We start from the raw sequence: 25,666 nt of genomic DNA, 5'->3' as shown, positions 1-25,666 counted from the left end.
TCTTAAATGTCCCATAATCTCACTTAATCCTAATCTATTCAAAAGGCTATTGTTTACCTGAACCCTGTGTTCAAACACCGTTGACCTCCATTTGTGGTTTGACAGCGTTTGACGCTGAACATAACCCCCCCCCCTACTATGTAAATATAAGGATCGTCTGGTCACGACGGGGGTAAACATCAGAACAAAGGTTTAAACAACACAATCTACCTGCAGGATGGTGTTTGAACCGAGGGATGTTGTGTCTTTGGATTTCAGGAGGTGACATGACGGGAAAAACAATCACCTGATAAGTATTCAGGAGGCGCGGCGGCGGTCCGCTTGCTCCCTTCCAGCCTGTTAGCCTGTAAAGCTTTCTAGGAGGAGCTCAGGCCTGCGCAGAACTGCAGCTTCACTCTGCTGTACTGCGACTTGTGCAGCCGCCAAATCTTTTGATAAGTTTATACACCACAATCAAGCCGCGGGCCTTGACGCCCGGCAGGGATTACCGGGAGATTACAATATATTCACCCCTGTGGGATTCCATCACACAGTGGATCAGGTCTCTGTGACGGGGGACCAGTGGCAGCTCTCGCTCAGAGCCCGAACACGCCGGGGACAGATTTAACAGAGTTTAAGTCTGTCTGACAGCGAACACAGACCCGTCTGGCTGCCGTGTGAAGGTAGAAAGAGGCTGGAAGGGTTAGAAGTCACACAGGTCCTTCATTACCGTCCAGACAGCAAAAACAATCACAACTGACAAACAAGAATGAATGGCCAACACTTTGCAATCGTTGTTATGTCCATTAGCCACACTCGGCTGCTCAGAAAGAAAGTCGTGCACTTGTAAAGTTCCCAAACAGCCGATAAATCACAATTCCAGCACAAAGACGATCAATCAGTTCTGAGAAAAGCCTGCCGGAGGACCTGGACAGATTATGCTTGAGAGCCGTGGGCTGCTGGCAAAATTAAGTAACGGCATCAAAGTGAAGTCACGAGACAAAAAATTTAAATCCTCGTGTTCTCCATTTGTTGCATTAAACATTGGACACCATCTGTTGGGTTGGACCGCAGAGTACAACAACAGCAGGGCGGCAGCTGCCGCCCTAAGATCCAGCAGCCCGGCTGCAGCCCCATTATCCACGCAGACGTGCTCTAAAAATACCACGCTGGGCTTCTTTAATGGGCTCTCACGCGGCCTCAGTGACATCCAGCAGCCCAGGACACCGAGCACGGACCGAAAGGAAAGGTGCCGGGTTCCCCACGCGACCTTAAAGCACGGGCACGGCGCCCAAGTAGGTTTGGCAAGTCCTTCATCACTTTATCACTTTAGGAGAGCAAAAACTCTTAAATAGAACACACAGAAATACACGGATACCACTCGGATTTTAAGCATCTTTACTGTCAGCTGGAAAATCAGAAAAACTGCAGTTAAGGATTGAGAAAAAGAAAACGCTTTGGGGATGAATTTACATGAAGAGCCAAAATTATTGACTGTTTCTGAGAACTGGAGCAAGTGTGATGTCATCCATAGAAAATGGTTTATTCCAGCTCTAACCAAATTAATTTTATTCAGTTGGCATTTTTTGTCTGGCCCCATGTTGGAGCCAGACGTTGTCATTAAGCAGTGATTGGTTCAAGTCAGCCTGAGTCAACGTTTCTATGGCAACTGCTCTCACCAAACCTAAGAGAGAGCTTGTTGGTAGGCCACACCCCTTCCACTTGAAAGCTGGCTATTTGAGTGTAAACTGTTGTCATTTTTGTGTATTTAACTGAATAAAATAGACAGAATTAAAGTAACATATTTTTAAAAAAATGCTTCTTAATAAAATGTTTTTGCTAGTTATGAGATAATATTGTTTTGCTGGTCAGATTTGAACCATCAACACTTAACATAAAGGGGTAACAGACATTTTCCAATAGACAGAAATGCTAGTAAACTGAGGGTGGGGCTTCATCTAGTGTCTAGCACTGATTGAATGTGATGTCATCCATAGAAAATAGTTTACTTCCAGCTCAAACCACATGAAGTCAATTCAGTCGCCGTTTTTTCACGAAAAAAGGACACCGCCATGTTGGAGCCAGACTCCAAAGAGCAGTGATTGGACTGAGTCAGTTTCTACTGCAACCACTCTGGCCAATCAGGAGTGGGCTTGTTGGAAGGCCACACCCCTACCAATTGAAAGCAGGCTACACCAAATCTGTCAAACATTGTCAAAGTGGCCCCCAGTGGGCACTTCCTGTTTGGAACGCCACTGGGGAGGAGTAACTTTGTCCAGTTTTCATATATAGTCAGAGATCTAACTCCAAAAGCACTCCGATCTAACGTACAGATATTCTATGTCCTCTCTCTTCCAGGCAGTAGGTGACTGAGATGGGCGTTCATCGAGGCTGCTGGAGCGACTCCCTGTGGTGGCCGCCGCTGCTGCTGCTGTTCTGCAACGCCCACATCACTACAGGACGACCCTTTGGGTTCCCCACGCCCTCTGTGAACGTGGCCGTGGTGTTCAGCGGTCCAGCCTACCAGACCGAGATTAAGGGGCGTCTGAGTAGGGAAAACTTCATTGACCTGCCCCTGGAGGTGAACCCCATCACTGTGCTGGTCAACAACACCAACCCACGTGCGCTGCTCACACGCATCTGCGACACGCTCTCCACCAACCGCGTCCATGGCGTGGTGTTCGAGGACAACGTTGGCTCCGAGGCCGTGGCTCAGATCTTGGACTTCATTTCCACTCAGACTGCCGTGCCGATTGTTGGAATTAGTGGAGGATCTGCCGTTGTCCTGCCATACAAGGTCAGTAGGGGGCACAGTTGAGCACTCTGAGTAAATTCCACAAATATTTGTGCTTTCCATCAATTTTTCAAACTTCTAACAAATTCTGTAAAAAACTAACAACCAAATAGAAGCAAAAGTGTTGCCTTTTAGAATTCACCGTCATCAAGTGGATCGTACTTCACAAGTTTACTCTTTGGTCAGACGTCAGTCAAATTTGTAAGCAATAAAATCGAACGTAACAATAGATCTTAAGGTCATTTTAAATCAACCCAATTAATCTACAAATTATGTGGGTTTCAAACCTGGGCTCTGACATGGAGTGAGGAAAATGGCTCGACATGATTCGACAATGACGCAAACAAGCAGAGAGCTGGGGGGGGGGGGGACTTAGCAGCAGCACTCAGTGCATGAAAACCCCTCACAAAGGGCTCAGCTCCATAAACACGGCGTAATCCTTCAAAATGCCTTTTCTTCTGAAGCCCCTTCCATATTCTTACAGCAGAGTGTAACACAACATGTGACAACGTTTACTATCAAACAAGTTTGATCGGGTCAGTAGATACTTCTGTTGGATGTTTTTTAAAGAAATTCTAGTTATTCATTTATTTGATTGGGACGATGTACATTAATGATCATCTATCCAGGCAGTGATAGATGTCAATATGCCACATTATAGCACAATAGAAAATATCTGTGTTTATTATTCATTAATTCATTTTCTAATCCGTTTGTTGACTTTCGGGGTCACGGGGATGCTGGAGCCTATCACGGCCACTTATGGGCGAAGGCAGGAGACATCCTGGACAGGTCTCCAGTCTGTCGTAGGGTCACAATCACACACCCATGTACACTCACGTGCACACCTATGAAGCATGTTTTGGGATGGTGGGAGGAAGCCGGAGACCCCAGAGAAAAACCCACCCAGGCACAGGGAGAACATGCAAACTCCACACATTTTTTTATTATTTCTAATAATTGTAGATGTTTTAAGGCTGTAAAATCACTTTACCATTTTCACACTTTTTCTCTTATTAAATTCAGTCTTTTCAGAAAAATAAGTCCAGGATTATGGAATAAAACAAAAATCTGGGCTGGTCTGAGGATTTAAGAAACTGCTGATCTACTGATCACCCACAACCATTTCTAGGGTTCACAGAGCATGATCTGAAAAAGAGAAAATATCCAGTGAGCAGCAGTTCTGTGGTCAGAAATATCTTGTTGATGCCAGAGGCCAGAGGAGAATGACCAGACTGGTTCCAGCTATAGAAAGACAAAAAGAACTGAAAGAACCACTGGTTCCAACCAAAGTCTGCAGAAGAGCATCTCTGAAAGAACAACACGACCAACCTGGATGGAGATGGACTACAGCAGCAGAAGACCACACCGGGTACCACTGCTGTCAGCTAAGAACAGGAAACTGAGGCTACAATTCACACAGACTCACCAAAACTGGACCATAGAAGATGGAAAAACGTTGTCTGGTCTGATGAGTCTCCATTTCTGCTGCCACATTCAGATGGTAGGGTCAGAATTTGGCCTCAGCAACATGAAAGCATGGATCCATCCTGCCTAGTATCAACGGTTCAGGCTGGTGGTGGTGGTGTCATGGTGTGAGGGATATTTTCTTGGCACATGTTGGGCCCCTTGGTACCAGTTGAGCATGGTTCCAACACCACAGTCTACCTGATTATTGCTGCTGACCATGTCCATCCCTTTCTGATCCCTTTCTGACCACATCTTCTGATGCTCCTTCCAGCAGGATAAGGCTCCATGTCTTCAAGATGGAATAATCCCAGACTGGTTTCTGGAACATGACAATGAGTTCTCTGGACTCAAACTGCCTCCACAGTCACCAGAACCCAATAGAGAACCTTTGGGATGTGGTGGAACGGGAGATCAGCATCATGGATGTTCAGCAACTGTGTGATGCTGTCATGTCAATGTGGACCACAGCCTGAGGAATGTTTCCAGAACCTTCTTGAATCTATCCCACCAAGGATTAAGGCGGTTCTGAGAGCTAAAGGGGGTCCAACCGGGTTCAACGTGGACCCAATAAAGTGTAGTAACATGTTGGACACTTATTACAGGACACGGGAAGGTCACAGAGTTCTTCCGTTCGGCAGACTATTTGATTTCTGTAAAACAGAAAATCAAATTGCGATCAACAGGAAATTAAGATAATTCATAAAGAACAACGGACACACTATGTGCTCGTGAAGCTGTGCGTGTGAAGCTCAGGGTTTCATAAACTGATTTTCGTGGGATGCCAGGTGTTTAAGAATAATTGGACGGCAAAATATGTAGTCTCAATTGGCAGAATCATTTTTCATTGTCACATTTTCGCATCTATTTGTTTGTAGGATAAGCCCCTTGAGATGTGTCATCTCGTTTTTAAGGGGGTCCTCAAGATACAACAAACAAGCAAATACCGACAGATACAGCAAACTTTACATATATCAAAAACAATGAAGAACTTAAAATATACAAGACAACAAGCAGGCACACAAACACACACACACACACACACACACACACACAAACATACACAGACATTTATTACACCTCTTAGCAGTTAGTTTAAGGTGAAGGGAATAAAAAGGCAGGAAAGATACCAAATTCAATCAAAAACAATTACATGAGTGTTGAAGATGTTCTAAACAGGTATTTTTAAATGCAAAGAAAGAGGTTAAATAAAAAAAAGTTAAATAAACGACCTCATTTGTTCTGACTGGCAGATGTTATTTAACGCAGCATAACCCATAAAAATACTGCTACATGTAATTTATATTCTGTGTAGTCCTGCTTTTTAAATGTATTTAAGTTAAATTTCAACACAGGTATAAAAGCAACGAGAGATTTTTCTAGATTTGTGATTTTTTTTTTAATTCATAAAAAACCTTCACATTTACTTAATTCCTTTATGCATCATGTTGTCTCTCATATAACTGTGGTTGTAATGAGATTAAAGGGCTTGCCAGACTCAACAGCAACATTAATCAAAGTTACCCATAAAAAATGCAGTTACACAAAGCGATCTGATCTGCAAGTTGAGCGATTTGCTGCTTTGGGAAATTCATCAGCACCAACAGGACGCGCTCCAACCGCCAGACTGACATTTTAATAGACTCCCTGCTTCTCACTGCTTCTGCGTTTCCAAATATAGGCCAATAAAAATCCTTTCGACCTTCAGTCTGAACTGGGTCAAATATTTCAACCAGATACCGTCCCCACAGGTTTTTTTTTTCCTTCCATCAGAATCAATGTGCGCTCAGAAAACACTCGGCTCCAAAAAAAAAAAACCCACCACCTTCTAAGAACAAGCCTTTCTGAGAAACGCCTCAGAGGGCAACATGAAAGAAATGAATTTCAGACTTAAAGGGAACTTTCAAGGCCAGACTAAAGGATTTAGAGGAAACATGCAAATAAATGTTAAACAGCTTCACGACATTGAACTGAAAAAAATCAGTTATTTAGGAGTCCAAAGGCTTCCTCTCATTTTACAAAACGTGTCTGATCTTGCCGTCAGCGCAGTTTCTCTGGAGTAATGAGGGACGTGTCAGTCAGCAGTTAATGCAGCTCATTTACATTTTAACGGCTCAGTATGTAAGGACAGAGAAAGCAAATCAACCGTAATAAATTAACAAATAAACAGAAATGAGTTGGCAACTGTTCACATGAATCACTGGCATTCATTAGTAATTATCCCCATGAAAGAAATTGAGATCATTAATGTATGCTGTTTAGCGAAGGCTTTTAATTTGCCTGCCAGAGCAGGAAGTGCATGCATTATTAATACCAGCGGTCCCAGTTGGATACCAGACGAAATCTTCTGCTTCCCTCCAAGGACTCTGATTGACATCGCCCACCAGGTGATCTGATCGGTTTTTTTTGTGGCCCCGCCTTCTGACGCAGACGAAACACACAGGTCACATGACCACTAAATAATCCCTTTTAAACGGAAAAATAAATTGCAGACTTTTCACACCACACCATAGACCTTACAAATACCTTTGTAGTAAAAGGTTAGATGTAAGAAAATCAGTAAATCAGCCTTGTGGTTCTCTACAGAGACAATTTTATTGCATATTCAAATAAAAAACATTTTTAAGGCTCACTACAATTTTTTTTTGTTTTTTCGTCGCCACAACCTGACCTGCAAAAATACCCTAAAGCAAGGCAGCAAACTACAGCAAATATTCTTCTGGTAAAACCCCTTTAACATTACAGGATAAATGAAAAAAAATTACATTTAAGAAGTCTGTTTCATGTTCTCCAGAACCATCATGTGAACCTGTGTTTACGTTTTTTTCACTTAAACTGTCAGGAAAATTGAATTAATGTCATCGGTTAAGATAATCATAAACAAAGTAACATCTATGGATTTAATTAGTGCTTTCAATGAAAGTGAGTCACAATAAGATTCAGATTATTATTTTCTGAGTCACATAAATCGGGGGAAATGTTGCAGCTCTTTGATTCTGTCAGTCAAACTGGAGCAAATTCTTAGGTTTGACCTAAATGAAAAATAAAAACACAACGTAATATCAATGCCTCCTGCTGAATTTGAAAAGTGAGCCCTAAGGACAGCAAATTGAAGAATCCTTCATTACCTCCAATCTAAGCATAGACTTATCTTCTTCAGTGTGTTTTATCTCATTGACAATCATGTTCTGATAATAGAGTGACACACAGCACATGAGAAACTGAAGATAGAAACGCACAGAAACAGATCAGGTTCCGGCCAAACAAAGAGATCGGATCGATCGATCGATGTTGGCTCTCTAAAGTTCATTCAGCCGCTTGAGAATGTGTGTGTCTGTGTGTGTACTTATCATTGTTACCTTATGAGGACAGCTTTCTTGTGCTAACACTCGTTGTGTCGGGACTGTCGTCATTTTGGGAACCTAATATATTTTTCCTTCTATGGCTCACTTGATCCCATCAGAGCTGCTTTACAAATATGGTATGCTTTCTTCGGCAGGTGTAAAAACTCATCCACACTTCTGTGTGAACTAGAGCTAATCGTCACAAAAGGAGGATGTTAGTTTGCTCCTAGGCTAAACATTTACAAATGCACATTTCATTATTTTTTTTAATTTATAAGTAACATGGTTTTAAATTTACTTACTTCCTCTGCTGACAGTGTTGGGATTAGGGGTTTTATCGACTCGAATGCAAGCAAACTTTAGCCAAAACAAACTGACATTAGCGTGTGTTAGCATTAGCTTCAAAAGTCAAACAAAAACAAGCTGATGAAATTTACACTCAAACTGTACAGCAAAGTCACAGATATGCAACCCACAAAAGAAATACTGTTTTTTTTTTAAGTAAAGAAAGAAATCCGTGAACATTTGACCAATTTTCAATATTGTAATGACATGTTTCACAGCAAAGAAAGAAGTGGGGGTGGTGTTTTATGGACATTTTTTTTTTACTGTTTGGTTCCATTGTTAGTGTTTGTCAAGGTGTTTGTTAGAGATTTTAGTGCTTAAAGACCTTAATGTTGTGTTAGTTTAGTGATTTTAAACCACAAGTGAGAACTTTGCAAACAGAAGTGAGGCTCCAGTACTACTGTCCTTTCACTTTGTGTACTGTAGGTTTGTTATACAGTGTACTTTGACTCTAGAATGTATTGAGATCACGATTCAAGGATTAATATTAAACCATTCATGAATGATTTTTTTAAAGTTGTTTATTCCAGTTTTCTTTATGTTTTTTCTTTATTAGTACATGAAACAGTCCAAAAGCATTCTTTTTTATTGCATTACTACAACAGAACTTATAACTATGTTTAGCAGGGTAAAGCTTTTGTGTCATATCCGGTATTAAGGGTATTTCCGTTGCGGTAGCAGCTGCTCGCTTTTGTTAATTTTTTCTCCATCTTCTGCTGTCATGTCTTGGACTTGCCGGCCGGCGGCTTAACTTCTGGATTCGGTCATTTGTAACGGAGTTGCTTTTTGTGATTCTGTATTTGGTCATTTGTACCCAGATTTGCTTTTGTGTTTCAAGACTCGGTCATTTGTTACGTGATTTGCTGTAGTGTTTCAGTATTGGTTCATTCGTACTGGGATTTGTTGTTGTTGTATCTTAAATGTGTCTTGCAGCTCTCGGCCACCGTATGCAGGTGTTTTGGTTGACTCACTCTACCAGGAGCACAGCATGGACCAAAAAGTAGATGTGAATTCCATTAAAAACAAAACTTTTAAACGTCCTTCTAATTAAGACTATTTTAACTTCAACAATATTTATTATCTTTGTATCTAAAGTGTGAATGTAGGTCAGTTGGGTTTCTTAAGTAAAAATTGAACTTTTCTAATGAAAAAAAAATCACCAATAAAATACTTTTTTTGGTTCCTATGGAGCCTCATGAGCTTTTTCCACATTATGTCGCATTTGTAAGCTGGTTTGGTTACATTATCTGCTAAATGACCCAGAGTGACTGAAAATGTTTAAAGTTTTATTTTTTCATTTCAGTATTTGTTTAGTATGGATCAGAGAGCAAACTGTGTTTTGGTTTGTAACTTTCCAGATTTTTCTGCCACCTCTATCAGGAAGCCACCTGTTGATTGATTTATGGCTCTCTGTCGGTGGTCGTCCATAAGCTGATGAAACTCATACATTTTCATACTTATGAAAAAAAGAGCAGCTTGATCTTGAAGGTGACAAATTCAGTTCACAGATAACCAGACTCATGTCCGTGGATCAGTGTGGGATTGTGTTGAGTTGTAACATTTCTGCATTTCGGTCATTTTAACAAAAAAACGTGAATTCAAAGATAAATTTTCATAATAATAATTGAAAAAATTATGGAACATGAAGTGAATCCTGCCTCCACCCAACAGTAGCTAGGACAGGCCTGAGCAGTCCCAAGACCCCAAAAGCTGATTCAGAACATGGATGGATGGATATTAAATTAGGAACTCAAAACATGCACTTATGCACATTTTTATTTTGTTATGAAACTTTGCATGAGGTGCTGCTAGGTCTCCACAGGTGGATAGACTTTAATTTTAGAATTTTTTTATTTTAAGAAAAAGAAATGTCAGTGATTTGATATTTCTTCCATTTTCTAACAATTGCTCCAAATTTTTGAACTTTTTTTCTCTCCAAGCTGCTTATATACTGTAGATTGGTTCATCCTAGTCTTTGATTTAACACTTTAAGCATGTTTGATATCTAAAAACAAAACCAAAGAAAAAAACATTGTTTTCATCCATGTTTATCTTTGCTTCCATTTCCAAAGTTTCTGCTGCAGCAAAGTATAAAAAAAACTGACTGACAGATGTTCAAATGTAATTAAACAATCAAAGGGATTCTTGTACTTTATTACTGACAAAGAGTCTTAGAAGCTCTGCTTTTATCGTCACACATTTGGTTCAATATCACGGCCTGGATTCAAAGCATCCTTTGAGGCTTTGGTTGTGCGGGACGACTGATCACACACTTCAAATGAACCAAAGTGTGCAGCAGACGAACCTGATTGTCTTTGCATGAACAGGAGCCCCGGGCTGTTCTCAGAACTGGAGCAGCTCCGTCTGTCCTCCATGCTTTTTGATCTCACTTGTCTGGAACTGAAACATCTACATTTCAAAACTAATGCCAGAGGTAAGGGGCAAACTCCCTCAATGAAGGAGATTTACAAAAAGAGCAAAACGTGGATTACAAAGTGCTTTGAAGACTGTGATTTAAAACCTTTCAAAACTTCACTGTGAGGGTTAATTTCACACTGAGGGTCACAATAAAATGAGAAAAAGCTGGGTTCGATTCCTCTGAGGTTCCTCTTGCTTTAGACAGCTGTCACAGTTCACCAGGACTCTGCTCGCTCTGAGAATCAGAGTGTCTGCTCACTTGCAGACAAACTTTGCTGCGCTTCATTTCAGTGTGAATGCAGACGGATGATCAGATCATCTGGGCTTCATAAAGGAAAATGTTGATTTTTGTTTTTTCACAGCAAACATACATTTCAGCCTGTAAAAACCTGAAATTCACACTTGTGGATTTCCATAACTATAACTTAGACATTATTTTCATCTTTGAGCAATTATAAATAAAAACTCATACAGTTTGTCCTCCAGAACATCTCATTAAGCATGTCAACCTTTTCCAGATAACCCAGATATTTTATCATAACCTAAAGGCCGTGTCAAACAGCCACTAAGTACAATTTGCGCATTTTCTACAAAGAAATTTCAGTCTTTCGTATATATGCTTCATATAAGTAAATCCTGCGTTTCTTGAGGTCGTCATTGATCGATGTGCACAGATGTCCGTCGAGGGTTTCGGTCAACGGGTCTTTTGAGCTGTTTGAAATTTTTGGTCAATTCATAATTATACAATTTATGCATGTTTTATGACGTTTATACGCTATTGTTATGTAAATCTTACGTAACTGTGTGTTGTTTTTGCGAGATGCATACGCATTGTGGCTGTCCACAACCGTTCCATGTATGTCTAACAGATTTTTCATGCATGTACCACCAATGTATAACTTTTGTATCTCGCATGTGACATACATATCACGTTAAAATTACGTAATTAAAGCATGAATATATTGCATATAAGCAGCGCAATAATCACGTACAATTGATGCACGGCTCGCGTTTTGTATGACAGGAATATAAATTGACCAATCTTTCACCCCTCTTGCAGTCTAGACTGTGTTGAGCGATCTTTGGCGTTGCTTGGAAGGGGGGTCGTGGGAGGGAGGGAGGTACAGTAGGTGTAGGCACTTCTAGCCGATCTCCCCGGTTGCGGCTCTCTTGACGGGTTGCCTCAGCTGGCGCCTAGCGGCTGACTTAGAACTGGTGTGGACCAGTGGAATCTGACTGTTTCATTAAAACAAAGCTTCACAAGGGCCCGTGGAGGGAGCTGACCATGGTGCTGACGCAATGGGATTGAGGGAACTGACCATGGTGCTGACGCAATGGGATTTCTGCTCTTTGCTCTGAATTTCAAAGTGAAAAAAGTCAATGAAGCGCAGGCTTACATGTTCCTTGTGTATGTATTTGTGATACATCTGGGAAAATTCCGCATAAAGAACCACATTTTTCTGTATTAATATTAATATTTACATCTTACCACTTTTCATCTGTGCATATCCACAAATTGTACATAGTGGCTGTGTGACATGGCCCTAAAAATAAGAAAAACTTTGTTTCAATTGGTTTGTTGGATAAACTGCAGTCTGTGTTTTGTAAGCAGTGGCTGATTGCCAGGTAGTGTCCGTCTCCGGTCACCAGGCAGAATCTGGGTGACGTCAGCAGCTAGGACACTTCCTGCTGAGCGGCGGAGGCAGACATATGTCACCGTGAAGGGCTGATGCCAGAAGTCTTCCTCACAGATGGACTCAGCGAGAGGAAGAGGGATTCAACTGAGGGAACTGGATACGTTCATGGGATATCTTAGCTTTGACAGAAGACAGTTTGGACAAAGAGTTTAGTTTTTACCGTTAAAAAAAAGCTTTTATTTTTTTTTAACAACAACAAAGTTTGGGTAATCAAAGTATTTCATTTGAAACAAAACGTTTCTTTTGTTAGAGCCACTCAAACGTAACATTTTAACGGAGGCTGAAGATTTGAATTTAGCCTTAAAAACAGATATGAATATTTAGAGTTAAAATTGTTATGATCTATTAGAAGCCTTTATGGGTCTCAATAAAATAGTTTGTTATTTTTATGATTCAATTTGAATATTCAACATTTGTTTTAATTTTATTTGAATTTACCATTTTTAACTTCTTCATTCCTAAATTTGTTTCCAGTTTTTAAAAAACAAAATCTTCTCTTTCTGTTAAAGGTGACACTAAATAAGGTGGGGCCCCGGATTGAACAGTACATTGTGAATTAATGACATATGGTGTGAAAGGGGTTAACTTTGAAGTTTTTTACAGTTTGACAACATTGCTCATTTTTTAAAAATCTTGTAAATTTTATTTTAGTTCATACAGGTTTTTTTTTTAATTCATGCTCATTGAATAATAATTGTCAAAGTGCTTAAAGTTTGGAAAACCTTTTTTTGTTCTGAAGGGTCGTCCTACGATTGCATACAGTCTGTTTGAGACCGGGATCAACAAAAGGACCAAAAAAAAAAAGGACCAAAAAAAAAAAAAAAATGGCCAAAGATGGACATGGACCCCCCCCCCCCACCCCCCCGGAGGGTCATGACTGGAGGGTCATGAAAAGATCAGGTCAGCAGGTATCAGCTGACCGATGCTGATGCAGATTCAGGGTATTTGCAGAAAAAAACGTGTTTTCATGCTGATGGATGTTTGGATAAATGTGTTTCAGAGCAAAAGGAAAATGAAAAGAAATGCAGTATCACCTGATCTGAATGTCGGTCTGATGTTTAATCAGCTGAATGTTAACGACCACGCCGTTTGCACTCCACGCCGAACATCTCTGACTTAAGTATCTGGTGGCGACTTGTAAAAGTCTGCATTACTCTTCTCAGTTTCCCACCGAGCCGCGCGCCCGGCAGACCGCCGCTCTGCAAAATAATGCAGTTTATCAAATATTTGCAGAAATTGCTGGAGGTGAGAATGTTCATTTTCCGGGGATGAAACACCAGCGGAGATGAAAGCACTTTCAGTTTTTCGGACCTGCTGTGGACCACCATCTTTCCAGAGAAACAACATTCCTCTGTTTTATTTGTGTGGTGAAGTTTAGCAATAACGTACAAAGGAACAGAAACAGAGACTTTCTATGGAGACGAAACAGCAGTTCCTTCTGGCTACTCTATTTACTATGATTGCTCTGATAAAAACTTTTGAAAACATTGATTTTCCTTTATGTTTTATTCTTGAAATGAAAGAAAATCCACTTGAATGTGAACACTGAAGATGCTGAAGTACCATGAAGGTCAGGCCACTTTAAAAAAGCTGAAGAAAATTCCAAAACTATTTGAAATTCATGTGAACAGTGCTAAAAAAAATCCAACATTTCTAAATCTGGTTTTAATTTTTACAATTTCTTTATAGTTTTGCCTTTTTATCCCCTCAAATTTTGCAATTTTTCTAGGGCTTTTTTAACAAAGTTGCTGATTTCCGCTGCACAAACTTCATCTTGAAAAGATTAAGAAAAGCTATATTATTTCTGTTTTTGAACTAAATTAATGTCATTAAGAAAGTTTTCAAATGGAAAAATAATTTTAGCTTAAGAAAACAAGTCTCATTGACTAGAATTATTTTCTCAAAATATGAATTCTTGAACCTCATTGGCAGATTTCTTTTTGTGTATTTAAAAAAAAAGACATTTTGACGCGTTTCTGCTGTGTGAATTCTTTAAGTCTGAATCTTCTTTGTCGTGAAAAGCAACGTACGAGTGAGAGCCTAAATGTCCAGTCTTTCAAAGAGAACACACACGATTTCCAACTGATCCGATTCATTTCAAACCAAAAAGCTTCATTTTCCAAAAGCATAAGCATGAGTAAAAGATCCAGCAGAGTTCTTCTGAAAGAGCTGAAGATTTCAGTACCAGAATGGCAGAAACAGCTGGAGGTCTGATGAGCAGAGAACGTTCAGAAGAAGATTAGAAAACGTGTGAATGCTTCTAGTGTTCAAACAATGAAAGGGTCAAAACTATTCAATCTGTGGAAAACATCCACTCCATTTGCCTGAAAAGCTGCAGTCCTAATTTCACATTTCCTGCTGATCAGTGGGTGGATTTCATGCTGCATCAACAACAAAGGCTCGGGTCAGACCGTTCCTCAGAAGCCGGCTAGGTCTCCCTCATGTTCACGGCGAATTCTGAGGCTTTTGTGACTCACAGAAATGTGACTTTCTCTAATGTGTGGTCAAGCTGTAGCCACATGCACCCGCATGGCGGCTGACTTGTCCGGGTCTTGCAGATTTTAAGTTGTCCTTGGAGAATTGAAGTGAGGAGTGGCTTCATCTCAAGAGGAGCGCAGGTGTGTTTTGCAGGTCCCTTGAGGCTCGTACGGCCGCCTCAAGGGACGTCACGAAAATGGAAATTGTTGTGTGTGTGCTATCGTGAAGAATTTGTAAGGATAGTGGAAGTTAGACACACTGGTGACGTACAGGTGATGCTGTGGTACAGTGTCCCTCAGCCACACTAGTCGTTCATAAGGTGTGAGTACTGTCTCTTTACTGCACTCTGATGAATTGACTTTGGTCTGTTAGCATTATAAATGTTTGCAGAGGTGGAATCGTTAAGCAAACATTTGGGCCTCACAGGTTGCAGCCTGTGCAAATATCCCTGCAGGTTTAAGGAGAAAGAAAATCCTGACGGCGAGGCTGAAGGAGCCTCCAGAAACAGCCTCCTCCTCCTCAGCTTACTCTTTTTACACACCGAATCCCATCCTTAAAACACCAAACTTCCACTGCGTGTGAGGATAACAGTCACTATATTCAGTTTCCTGAACTCTGGGGTTTCTCAGTATGGAGAGGAGTGGTTCCCTCCCCAGGGGGGGAGAGACAGCAGCCATTTAGCCCCAAAGAGCTTTCACACCTGTCAGAGAAACCAGCCGAGCTTCAGATTTTACACTTTTTGGTTTCTAGTCACACATCTTTGAACTCCTGCTTCATATTTTAAAGGCTTCCATTTAAATTTGACAGGATTTTTGCCATTAAGCTAATTGATTCATGAACCTTTTGTTTAAATTCTTGTTATTCTTAGTTTTAAAAAGTTTGACGTTAAATTCAGATATTTGTGGAATGATCAAAATCCTTAAAACACTTTAACATAACGGATAATAAAACTGAGTTTTATAAGTTTAAGGAAAATCAGTAAAAAAAGAAGAAATGTTATTAAATAACTTGTGAAATAAAAATATTGTTTTTAATTTTTTAGTTGGTGCAGCAACCAAAATGTTTTTTTCAAGTGGAGCCTTTAAGTGACATCTCAGCTGTGCATTAATGATGATCTGGAAAAAAAAAAAAAAAAAATTGTTTTTTTTTCCCTCCTGATGTGATGATTCAAACATCAAACATGACAAATAAGAAAAAAGTATGTTTTTTTCTTTTAATGTTTAAAGAAGCTGCAGCTGTTCTGCTTGAATCGCAGAGACTTGAAATGTTAAAGTGCACCACTGGAGGTTTCTTTGGGCTCTGCTCGTCCTCTGATATCTTATTAAACAGAACAAACACGCTTGTTTTCTCCTAAGGTCACTGCACTTTCACAAAGACAAATGGAAACCTCAGGCTCGCCGAAGGCGCTATCCCTCTGAATTTGAAAGCATGGACGCCGTTTGTGGGGTTTTAAGTGATGAATGAGTCTGCAGCTCCTGGACGAGCAGAATGAAGCAGAGCCACTTAGCTGCTGTCAGAACTGCATTACAGAGCAGTACAACCAGCCGCCTCACTCCATGTTTGGCTCGACTCGAGAGTAAAGCTGCGTGCTTGATGTTGTTGACATCACAAGCACCTCAGAAGATCCTCTTGTGCAGCATTGAGTTTTTTTAAATTCATTAAATGAGTCCTAAAGGAGATGCTCCTTCTCCTCCTCCTCCTCCTGCAGGGTGAAGGCTCCAACTTCCTCCAGCTGGGCTCCTCCATCGAGCAGCAGATCAACGGTATGTTCAAGGTGATGGAGGAGTACAACTGGGACAGCTTCGTGGTGGTGACCAGCATGTACCCCGGCTACGAGACCTACGTGGATTACATCAAGTCCTTCACTGACACCAGCTACTTCATGTGGGACCTTCAGGACGTTCTGACCTTCGAGATGTCTGCCGACAGCACCAACGACATCCGAGCGCGCAGACTGCTGCAACAGATCGATGCCCAGGTGATCCTGGTCTACTGCTCCCACGAGGAGGCCCAGTACCTGTTCTCCTTAGCCTCCGAGGTGGGGCTCGTGGGGCCAGGCTACATCTGGATTATTCCCAGTATGGCTGTGGGGAACCCTGATATCCCCCCACCTGACAGCTTCCCCGTGGGGCTCATCAGCATCATCACGGACCGCTGGAGGATGAGTCTGAGGAAAAGGGTGCGGGACGGGGTGGCCATTGTGGTGAAAGGGGTCCAGAGCTTCCGGAAAGAAAGAGGATTCATTCCTGAAGGCCACAGCGACTGTCACAACCCCGTCAAGCCGTCAGTCATCAACGACACACTGTTCAGGTACGTGACTGAAGCTCTCTGTGATCACTTCCCTAAAAATAGCACTATGGTGCCCAGAGTCACGTGAGAAAAAAAAAGATCAAACTGCTTCCAGAGAAAACGTGTCCAGTTTCAGGAATCCTGGCAGATATTTGAACACAAATCAAACGTTCGCATAAGAACCTGCTTTGGAGATTTAGACGATGCAACAGACCAGTCGAGATCTGGTTTCCTCTGACGGTCCTTCTGGTTCTGCGGGCTTGATTCCTTGGAACAGCTTTTACTACAAATCCATCTTTTGAGTAAAGTCTCCTGGTCTTTCTGTTAGAAGCAGATCTCTCTTCTTTTGTCTCCCCACTCTTTTCTTTATGAAGAAACTTTCCAAAGACGTTTGTTTTTGTGAGCTTATTTTGCTTTGGAGTTTCAAGCTTTAGCAGTTGCTTTAAGAAGAAACAGCAGCAGATGTATATCGGACACAAGACCGAGGTGAAGGACTTGACCTGCTTTGGAGAGATGAACGTAGCACAGAGAATCCGTTGGTTTTTAAAGAAAAGAAAAAACCAGAGTCAAAATCATATAAAGGATAAAACAGCCATACTGTTTTATCCTTTATATGGTTGGATAATACTGGGAATAAAACAAAAATGTAATTATGTAATATTTTCTCTGCCGCCTGGGGGGTTAGAGACCCCTGCTCTAGAAAATGAGGCTCTCTGTTGACTTGCAGATGAACTCTGGTGCGGTTTATCGGAACTCAGTGACACAAAATAAGCACTTAGGGAACCTTAACGAGAACATTTACTTTAACTTCTAGTCCAATTTTGTTCTTCTACAATGGTGGACAAAATAGTTGGTACCCCTCAGTTAAAGAAAGAAAGTCCATAATGCTCACTGAAATGACTTAAAACGTTGATAGGTAACAATAAATTAAAATGTATTAAAAATTAAATGATCAAAATCAGCCATTACTTTTGAGTTGTTGATTAACAGAAATATTTAAAAAAACAAACTATTGAAATTGGGCTGGATAAAAATGATGGTACCCATAACTTAATATTTTGTTGCACAACCTTTTGAGGCAATCACTGCAACTAAACGATTTCTGCATTTGTCAATGAGCCTTCTGCACCTGTCCACAGGTATTTTGGCCCACTCCTCATGAGCAAACTGCTCCGGTTGTCTCTGATTTGACAGGTGTCTTCTCCAAATGGCATGTTTCAGCTCCTTCCACTGATGTTCAATGGGATTCAGATCTGGGCTCATAGAATCCACTTCAGAATAGTCCAACGCTTTTCTCTGAGCCATTCTTGGGGTTTTTGGCTGTGTGTTTTGGATGGTTGTCCTGTTGGAAGACCCATGACCTGAGACTGAGACCAAGCTTTCTGACACTAGGCAGCATATTTCTACCCAGAATGCCTTGATCATCTGGAGATTTCATTTGACCTTCACAACTTCAAGACCCCCTGTGCCAGATGCAGCAAAGCAGCCCCAAAACAGAACTGAGCCTCCTCCATGTTTCACAGTAGGGACAGTGTTCTTTTGGTTGGATGCTTCATTTTTGAGTCTACCAACATAGAGCTGATGTGTCTTACCAAAAAGCTCCAGTTTGGTCTCATCTGTCCAAAGGACATTTTCCCAGAAGATTTGTGGCTTGTCTACATGCATTTTTGCAAATTCCAGTCTGGCTTTTTTATGATTCCCTTTCAACAGTGGTGTCCTCCTTGGTCGTCTCCCATTAAGTCCACTCTGGCTCAAACAACCACGAATGGTGTGATCTGACACTGATGTACCTTGATCTAGGAGTTCACCTTTTATGTCTTTGGAGGTTGTTCTGGGCTCTTTGGATACAGTTCCAACTATCCGTCTCCTCAATTTGTAATCAATGTTCCTCTTCCATCGTCCAGGGAGGTTGGCTACTGTCCCGTGGGTCTTAACCTTCTGAATAATATGTGCCACTGTCGTCATGGGAACTTCAAGCTGCTTAGAGATGGTTTTATAGCCTTTACCTTTACCATGTTTGTCTATAATTTTGTTTCTAATGTCCTGGGACAATTCTCTCCTTGGCTTTCTGTTGTCCATGTTCAGTGTGGTTCACACCTTTTCACCAAACAGCAACGTGACTATTTGTCTCCCTTTAAATAGGCAGACAGACTGATTATGGGTTTGAAAACAGCTGTGATGTCAATTAAAGGACATACCTGAGTTCATCATGACCCCCTGGGCAATTATTTCTCAGTCTTTTATGGAGGTACCATCATTGTTGTCCAGCCCTATTTCATTAGTTTGTTTTTTCAATAATTCTGTATATCAACAACTCTAAAGTAATGGCTGATTTTGATCATTTAATTTTCACTAAATTTTAATTTATTGTTACTCTAGAACGTTTCAAGTCATTTCAGTGAACATTGTGGACTTTCTTTCTTTAACTGAGGGGTACCAACTATTTTGTCCACCTCTGTATTTGGTAAAAACACAGTGACTTAAAGCCATGTCACATGACTTGATTTTAGAGCATCCCTTTTAAAATACTGTTGTTTTTTTACTTGTTTTATTTGCATATTTTGATTCTTTTAAGTTAAATGTGTTGCGTTTAAAATCTGCATTTTTTAAAGTCACTTTATAGTCTTTTGTGGTTAATTGGAATTGAAATGAGAAAAGAAAACCTTAAATTTAGAGCTTATGTGGTGCCATATCAAAGTCTAGCTACTTTTCTGTCACTTTGGACTATAGTGCCCCAAAAGAGCACCTGTAGGGTTTTTTCCAGGGTGTTCTGGTTTAGCTTTTGCTCCTGATGGTTTCGAAGTTTGCTGTTGTTTGCTCCATGTTACACAGAAAAAACAGCTGCTGAACCAGAGGACAGCTAGATCTTGAAATGCCCAGTCAGATATTCTGCTTCAGTTGCCTTGATTGAAGAAAATCGAGGTGAAAAACTTGTGTGAAAAACAAACAAAAAAGATCTGAGCACCTGAAAGGCAGTTTCTGCCTTTAAGCCCCGAGATCTGCAAGATGAAGTTCAAATGATCCTTATGGGGATTATCCAACACGGGAACTCCGAATCGAGCTTATTTTTCAACCAAAACTATGAGAATCAACAATCAGGAAAATGTCTTCAACGTAAAACCAGTCGCGTACTTTGTTCTCACAACAAAGTTGACTTTTCCCCGGAAAAGCAGACTTTCTTTATGTCTTTTAATTGTGTACATTACAAAAACAGGAAATGTTCAAATGTGGACTCAATGCAGAAAATGCTTCTCTTCAACCAAATATCACCAGCAAAAAGTAGAAGGAACTGAGCCAGATGATGTGGAGGAATGACTCAGCAAACACCTTAACCTGAGAACACAGCAAGGGAACTGTCCTTGGTCCTTAAAGGGCACAGAGCTACCAAACAGCTATAACTGCCATTTCCTATATTTACCTTTGATCTTGACTAGACTTTTATACTTTGTCAAAACTATTAGAATTGTTGCTCTGTGTTTTTACTTTGAAGGAGCAGATTGTCTTCACAGTTCTTCTTTCTTTTTGCGTCTTTGGGAGGAAATTTCATCCCCACCACAACCTTTAAAAATTCACCCAAATGTGGAAACACCAGAAAAGAAAAGAAAAGATATCAATGATGTCAAGAAAAAAATATTAGGGCCTATAATCTTTTAAATAGCTCCAAAAAAACATTTCTAAATCCACTAATGGACCCAAAACAAAAAGGTGTGTAGGATGGCAACAGAACCTCTAGCAAAGTGTAAAATTTGGTGATTTTCACATTTTCTCACAATACGGGAAAAGAAAACTCTTGTTTGAGTGATCTTCATGATCGGGTTGAGTCTGCAACCAAAACCGAACTGTCGTTGACCTCGGGAATGATAAAAACTTTAGTACCCTTTAAAATAATTAATATTACTCCCCAGAGATTTCCATCTATCACCTCCTGACTCCTCGAGCATCAGTATGGCAAGCTCAAAATGGTGGCGTTTCCCTGTTGCTCTGCCATATTTGTACTGTAAATTTGTGACAAGTTAATACATGAATCGTTGGCTTAATCTGAACTAAACTATAGAAAATATTAAGAATGTGGGCCTCGTTACAGAAAACCTCTGATGCCAAGGAAATCCAAAAGTTTACTTTTTCTAATGTTTCTAAAAACCACATAAACCTGTTTCTTACCTACAGTTGACCAAAAAAACAACATGGTTGCTATGGCGATAAAAGCAACAGAAAAGATGCTGTTTTGAAAAAAGAAAGTCTGTCATGAGTTCAGATCTGGCTAGAGTGACATAGGCAGAGTGGGAGAGGGCAACTGCTTAGCAAGTGAGGAGGGCAAAAAGGGGAAATGGGGGGGGGGGGGGGGGGGGGGGACTTGCTACTTTAATGCTACATGCAATTGTCAAAAATACCGAATCAGAAATACAGTCTAAAAATAAATTTAAGGAAAACACATAATTCATCCCAAACCTAAAGAGAGCAACGTTTTTAGCTAAAACACCTCAAATCAACGAGAACAAGGTTAAAAAGACAGAAAGCGAATGTAAACGTAGTAAAACTAAACGACAGTTCACAGAGTTTGATAGAATCTCCATGAAACCTTTAGGACATCCAGTAAAAAGTCTGAGTTAGATTAGCTGAATGCAAAAAAATAAGAATAAAAAGAGGAGAAAAACTTAAATTATATTAAAAGAATTCCTCTTTTAAGGATATATTGAACAATCTTTTTAAACCCATTGTTTAAAAAAAACAGTTTAAAAGCTGAAATATTTATAGGTTTAATTCTTAGACGTCAACAAATCCTGACGTCTGATTCGTGATTTGAGTGGATCAGCTCTGATCTGCATGTTCCAAGAGGAACCTGTCACAAATGAACCACAGCTGACCCCCCACCCCCACCCGTGAGGTAACAGGGTTTTTGGTGAGGGTGGGGTTTTTCCGTCACTCTGATGCCATCTGTGCCTCAGAGCAACCAGTCGGTCCCATTTTGTCAGAGATGTTTCAATCAGCAAAGGTTCTCTGGTGGAGAAAGGTTCTCCTGAAACCGTTTCTGGCTGGTGGGGGCAGCAGTGATGAGAATGTCTAAATCACGGTTCTGGGTTATAAGGTCCAAACACCACAGAGAAGCCGCCATCTATCGTCAAACTCCTGCTTTAAACCAATGAGGTCTTTGGCTGAAACGGCACTTTTCCTCAAACAAGCTGGGAACCAGACAAACCCCTCCCTGTTGATAAGGCACAGCAGACCCCCACCTATTTTTTCTGACCTGACTGTTTCTCTCTGCAGTCACATCAAACAGAGCGGCTGGCTCTCTTCACATTCATCACCTGACTCTCCTCAGACAGAGGCCTCACCTGTTAATGAGATTACCGCACGCCGCCAGATTAAATGGGCTTTTCACACCGACCAGGCGGGGGCCGGTCTCCTCGCACCGGGCTTTCATCACCTCAGCCGAGCCGAGAGCGGCGCCACAGGTGGAACGTGACACGCGATGCGAGGGATTAACGTCACAATCCGGGACCAGTTTCAACAAGGAACATGAGCTGAAGTTTTTAAATGAGTTTGATCAAGTAGAAAAAAAAATTCAAAATAAAAGTTCCTGAGCTGAAGAGCTAAAACATAATCGTTTTCATCCATTAAATCTGCATTTCACTGCCTTAATACTTACAATTATTTTAGGAATCTTCAAAAAACTATTTAAGCTCTTTAACGCAAAGTGCTATTTATTTCTATAACATTTTTCACTGACAGCAGTCACAAAAGAGGAAAATCGTAAAATGCAGCACAGTTAAAAATACACAAAATCATAAAATAATAAAATACAGTCAGCCAGTCGAGGGTTTCGGCTGACAGGTCTTAGCATGAATTTGGTTTTGGGCTGGTCAAAATTCATTTCTCTCGCGGGGCGGTGTGCTGTACAGCACGGAAGGCAGGTCACGAAAGGCGTCCAAGCTTAGCGGATGCGTCTCTGTATGCGTGCCGGGACATTCTCACAGATCTCCCTAGCTGCGGCGGGTCTGCAGACGGTCTGCAGACTGAAGCCAGGGGCTTCTTCCTGCTCCAGGGGGCTCTGATTCTTCGGTAATAGGCCGTTCCAAACACCGTGCCATGACATAAGAGTTTATAGAAAATCAAAGCGGCAGATTTTTTTCTCCAAGCGCTGAGCCGGCGCCCCTTTTGATTTGGCGCCCCGGGCAACCGCCCGTACTGCCCTTTCCTGAAACCGCTACTGCCCTCGACGGACATATTGCACGGATGGAAAGTGGTCATACAGGATTATACGTGGAAACTGTGAGAAAAGTTGTGGTCTTATGTGACATTTACAGATGTGAAGGCAATAGCTTTGGTATGACAAGGACCGGAGGTGCAGCAGCTGGTGGACAGCCACAACCATACAATCCTGGTTTTTGAGTGAATCAGTCTGGACACAGCTGCCTGCAGCTGACTGCAGCTGGACATTGAACCAGCTAACAAACAGAAGAGTCAACAAGCTTACCAACAGCAGAATGATCATGTATGTGTCAACACACTGGGCTGTGTTGAGAAACCAGAACCCTAAACCCTGATGAACTCCAGCATCGGCCCAACCAGAGCTCCTTTGAGGTTGGAGAGTTCTAAAACTGTGTTTTGGTGAATAGGGAAGCAAAAATTCGAAACGACTTTGAAAGTGTCTGCTAACCCATGAAACCAAAGACCAATTAGAAAACAACATGCAGACCCAGGTGAACAGTAGCTCTGGGGTCCATTTTCTGTGTCACACCAAAGTGGTTTTTTTTTAACTGCATCAGGGCAAAAAGGGACATCTGCCTCTGTTTGTCTTCAGGCACATGCTGAACGTAACATGGGAACACAACGACTTCTCCTTCAACAGCAACGGATACCTGGTGAATCCGGCCATGATCATAATCACTCTGGACAGAGAGAGGCAGTGGGACAAGGTAAGCTTTCCCTGAAACGCAGTTATTGTGGGCTGCAGGCTGGGCTGTGATCCCATGAGAGCCGACACAGAAAGCCGCCAGAACAGGCCGTTTTAACATGATGTCTGCAGGAGTGAGCGCTCAGGAAGTACACGCCGGCTCCTGCAGTGACACCAGCACCATGACAACCCCAGCTGTGGGACCCTGTCGTTCCTAACACTTCTACCCAGATTGAGTACATGACAGATGCAGGTACAGCTAAGCCAGCAGCATTTTCCGCACCGATTTACCCTAAAGGGGAACGATACTTTAAAAATAAGTCAGTTATTTACATCACGCAGGAACAAAAGCTGCAGAACTCTTCTTTTAAAAGTTCCACATCGATCATCCTTTGATTGATGTGGAACTTTAGTTATGATTATTCTGTTTTTATCCAAAATCCAAACACCTGTGTCGTTTTCTGGGACATGGTTTCTGCAGAGCAGCAGGAGATCACCAAACAGCTGGGGGTCCCACCCCCTTTCCCATCACCTTTACCAGAGCTCACTGTTTACACTCTCTCCCGCTAGCTTACAGCCCCTCACACTCCCAATCTAACATTGGTGGTGCAATAAAAATGGCAGCAATATCAGATCAATCAAGCCGTCCAGATTAGATCCAGATTCCTGCTCAGACCAGGAAAACAAAGACGTTCATGGATCTGTTTTTCTGCAGGGGGATGATCAGAAAGGGGGCGGAGCTTGGAGCTTGTGGGCCCCGCCCAGCCCCCCCCCACGTCTGCTCCCAATTTACAAAGATTTGAATAAAGAAATACTCAGAAATGCAGGTTTGAGCTTAATTTTCTCAATATATAATATGTAAATATTAATGCCACAAGAAAGTGTTAAAAAAAGCCGTTTTTTTAAGAACCTAAATGAAAAAGCAGCTCATGATTTTACTGTTTCTATTATCTTAATTTTCATTCAGTAAGATTTAATCCTGAGACTCTTAAAACCTAATTTCCAGAGTGAATGGAATTTCTTTTTGTCAAATGACTTTGGAGAGAATTACGCCACCAGCCTGTCTAATTCGTGGCTGTTTTAGAAAATCAAACTCGTTTCTGGACGTTGTAAAAGTTTGGAACATAGTCACTGGATGGAAAGTTATGTTCGAGGAATGGGTGTTTCAATGATTTTTAAATTTATACTTCAATCCCCGGCAGTTATCTGTCTGTCTGTATCATTTTGAATACCAGTAATGGTTTACCGGAAGACAAAGACTTAATTACCAATAATCTTTCTAGAGTTACGCCATCAGTGCTGTTCAGATGTCACAACTCCTGGAGAAAAGTTTCAGAACCTTCTCATCAAAGTCAGATGACCAGATTCTCTGCATGAACAGCAACAAGGACAGGTGTGTCTGAGACACCTGAAAGGATTCCTCAGCTGATTCCAGGATTGTGCATTTTAAGTCAATACTTTGTCGGAAGGCATCGAAATGAGGAACATTAAAGAAAATTGTGTTTTTAATGTTTTACACATGTTTTTGTGGCCTTTTTTTCTGATGAATTAGCTTAAAACAGAATTTCTGAGCATTTCTTTATTCAAATTCTTGTGAGCTAGGCGCAGACAAAAAAATAGCATTGGAAAAAGATCGTATTTGTGACGAAAAAAATACGCTGGGTGGGCCACGAGCTATACTGAGCTCTCGGTAACAAGAAGGGGAAGGGGGGGCGGGGTTGCTCCACGCCAACGGGTCCAAGCACAACTCAGAGGTGAATTTCTAATAAACTCCTGCCGCTCTGCAGAAACTATGTCCTAGAAAAAAAACTAACTAAACTATAACCTAAGAACTAAGAAAAGATCTCTGGTAACGATTTAAAAATAGATCAAAAGATGATCAGAGTGGGACTTTAAGGTTAACTGGAAGGTGAAAGACAAAGGATTGGACTCTAAATATTAAACGGAAAACATGTGAACG

General features: G+C 41.1%; 1 protein-coding gene across 2 annotated transcripts in view; it reads left to right on the top strand.

Annotated features, from left to right (window-relative positions):
- Window positions 1–25,666, top strand: part of grin2c (glutamate ionotropic receptor NMDA type subunit 2C) — a 59,388-nt gene that overhangs the window by 15,222 nt on the left and 18,500 nt on the right. The window contains exons 2-4 of one of the 2 annotated variants that reach the window (XM_023957264.1): window positions 2,338–2,776; window positions 16,231–16,832; window positions 23,614–23,728. In XM_023957264.1, the coding sequence (XP_023813032.1) occupies window positions 2,354–2,776; window positions 16,231–16,832; window positions 23,614–23,728 (1,140 nt within the window). In that variant the 5' untranslated portion in view covers window positions 2,338–2,353. Of the gene's footprint in view, window positions 1–2,337; window positions 2,777–16,230; window positions 16,833–23,613; window positions 23,729–25,666 lie in introns of those variants that run through there. The other variant, XM_023957265.1, reaches the window with a different exon arrangement.

The sequence above is a fragment of the Oryzias latipes genome, chromosome 8 (genome assembly GCF_002234675.1).
Source record: "Oryzias latipes chromosome 8, ASM223467v1".
In the NCBI taxonomy this organism is placed as follows: domain Eukaryota; kingdom Metazoa; phylum Chordata; class Actinopteri; order Beloniformes; family Adrianichthyidae; genus Oryzias; species Oryzias latipes.
Note: the sequence above shows the minus strand (reverse complement) of the source record. Positions and strands in the feature narration are given on the sequence as shown.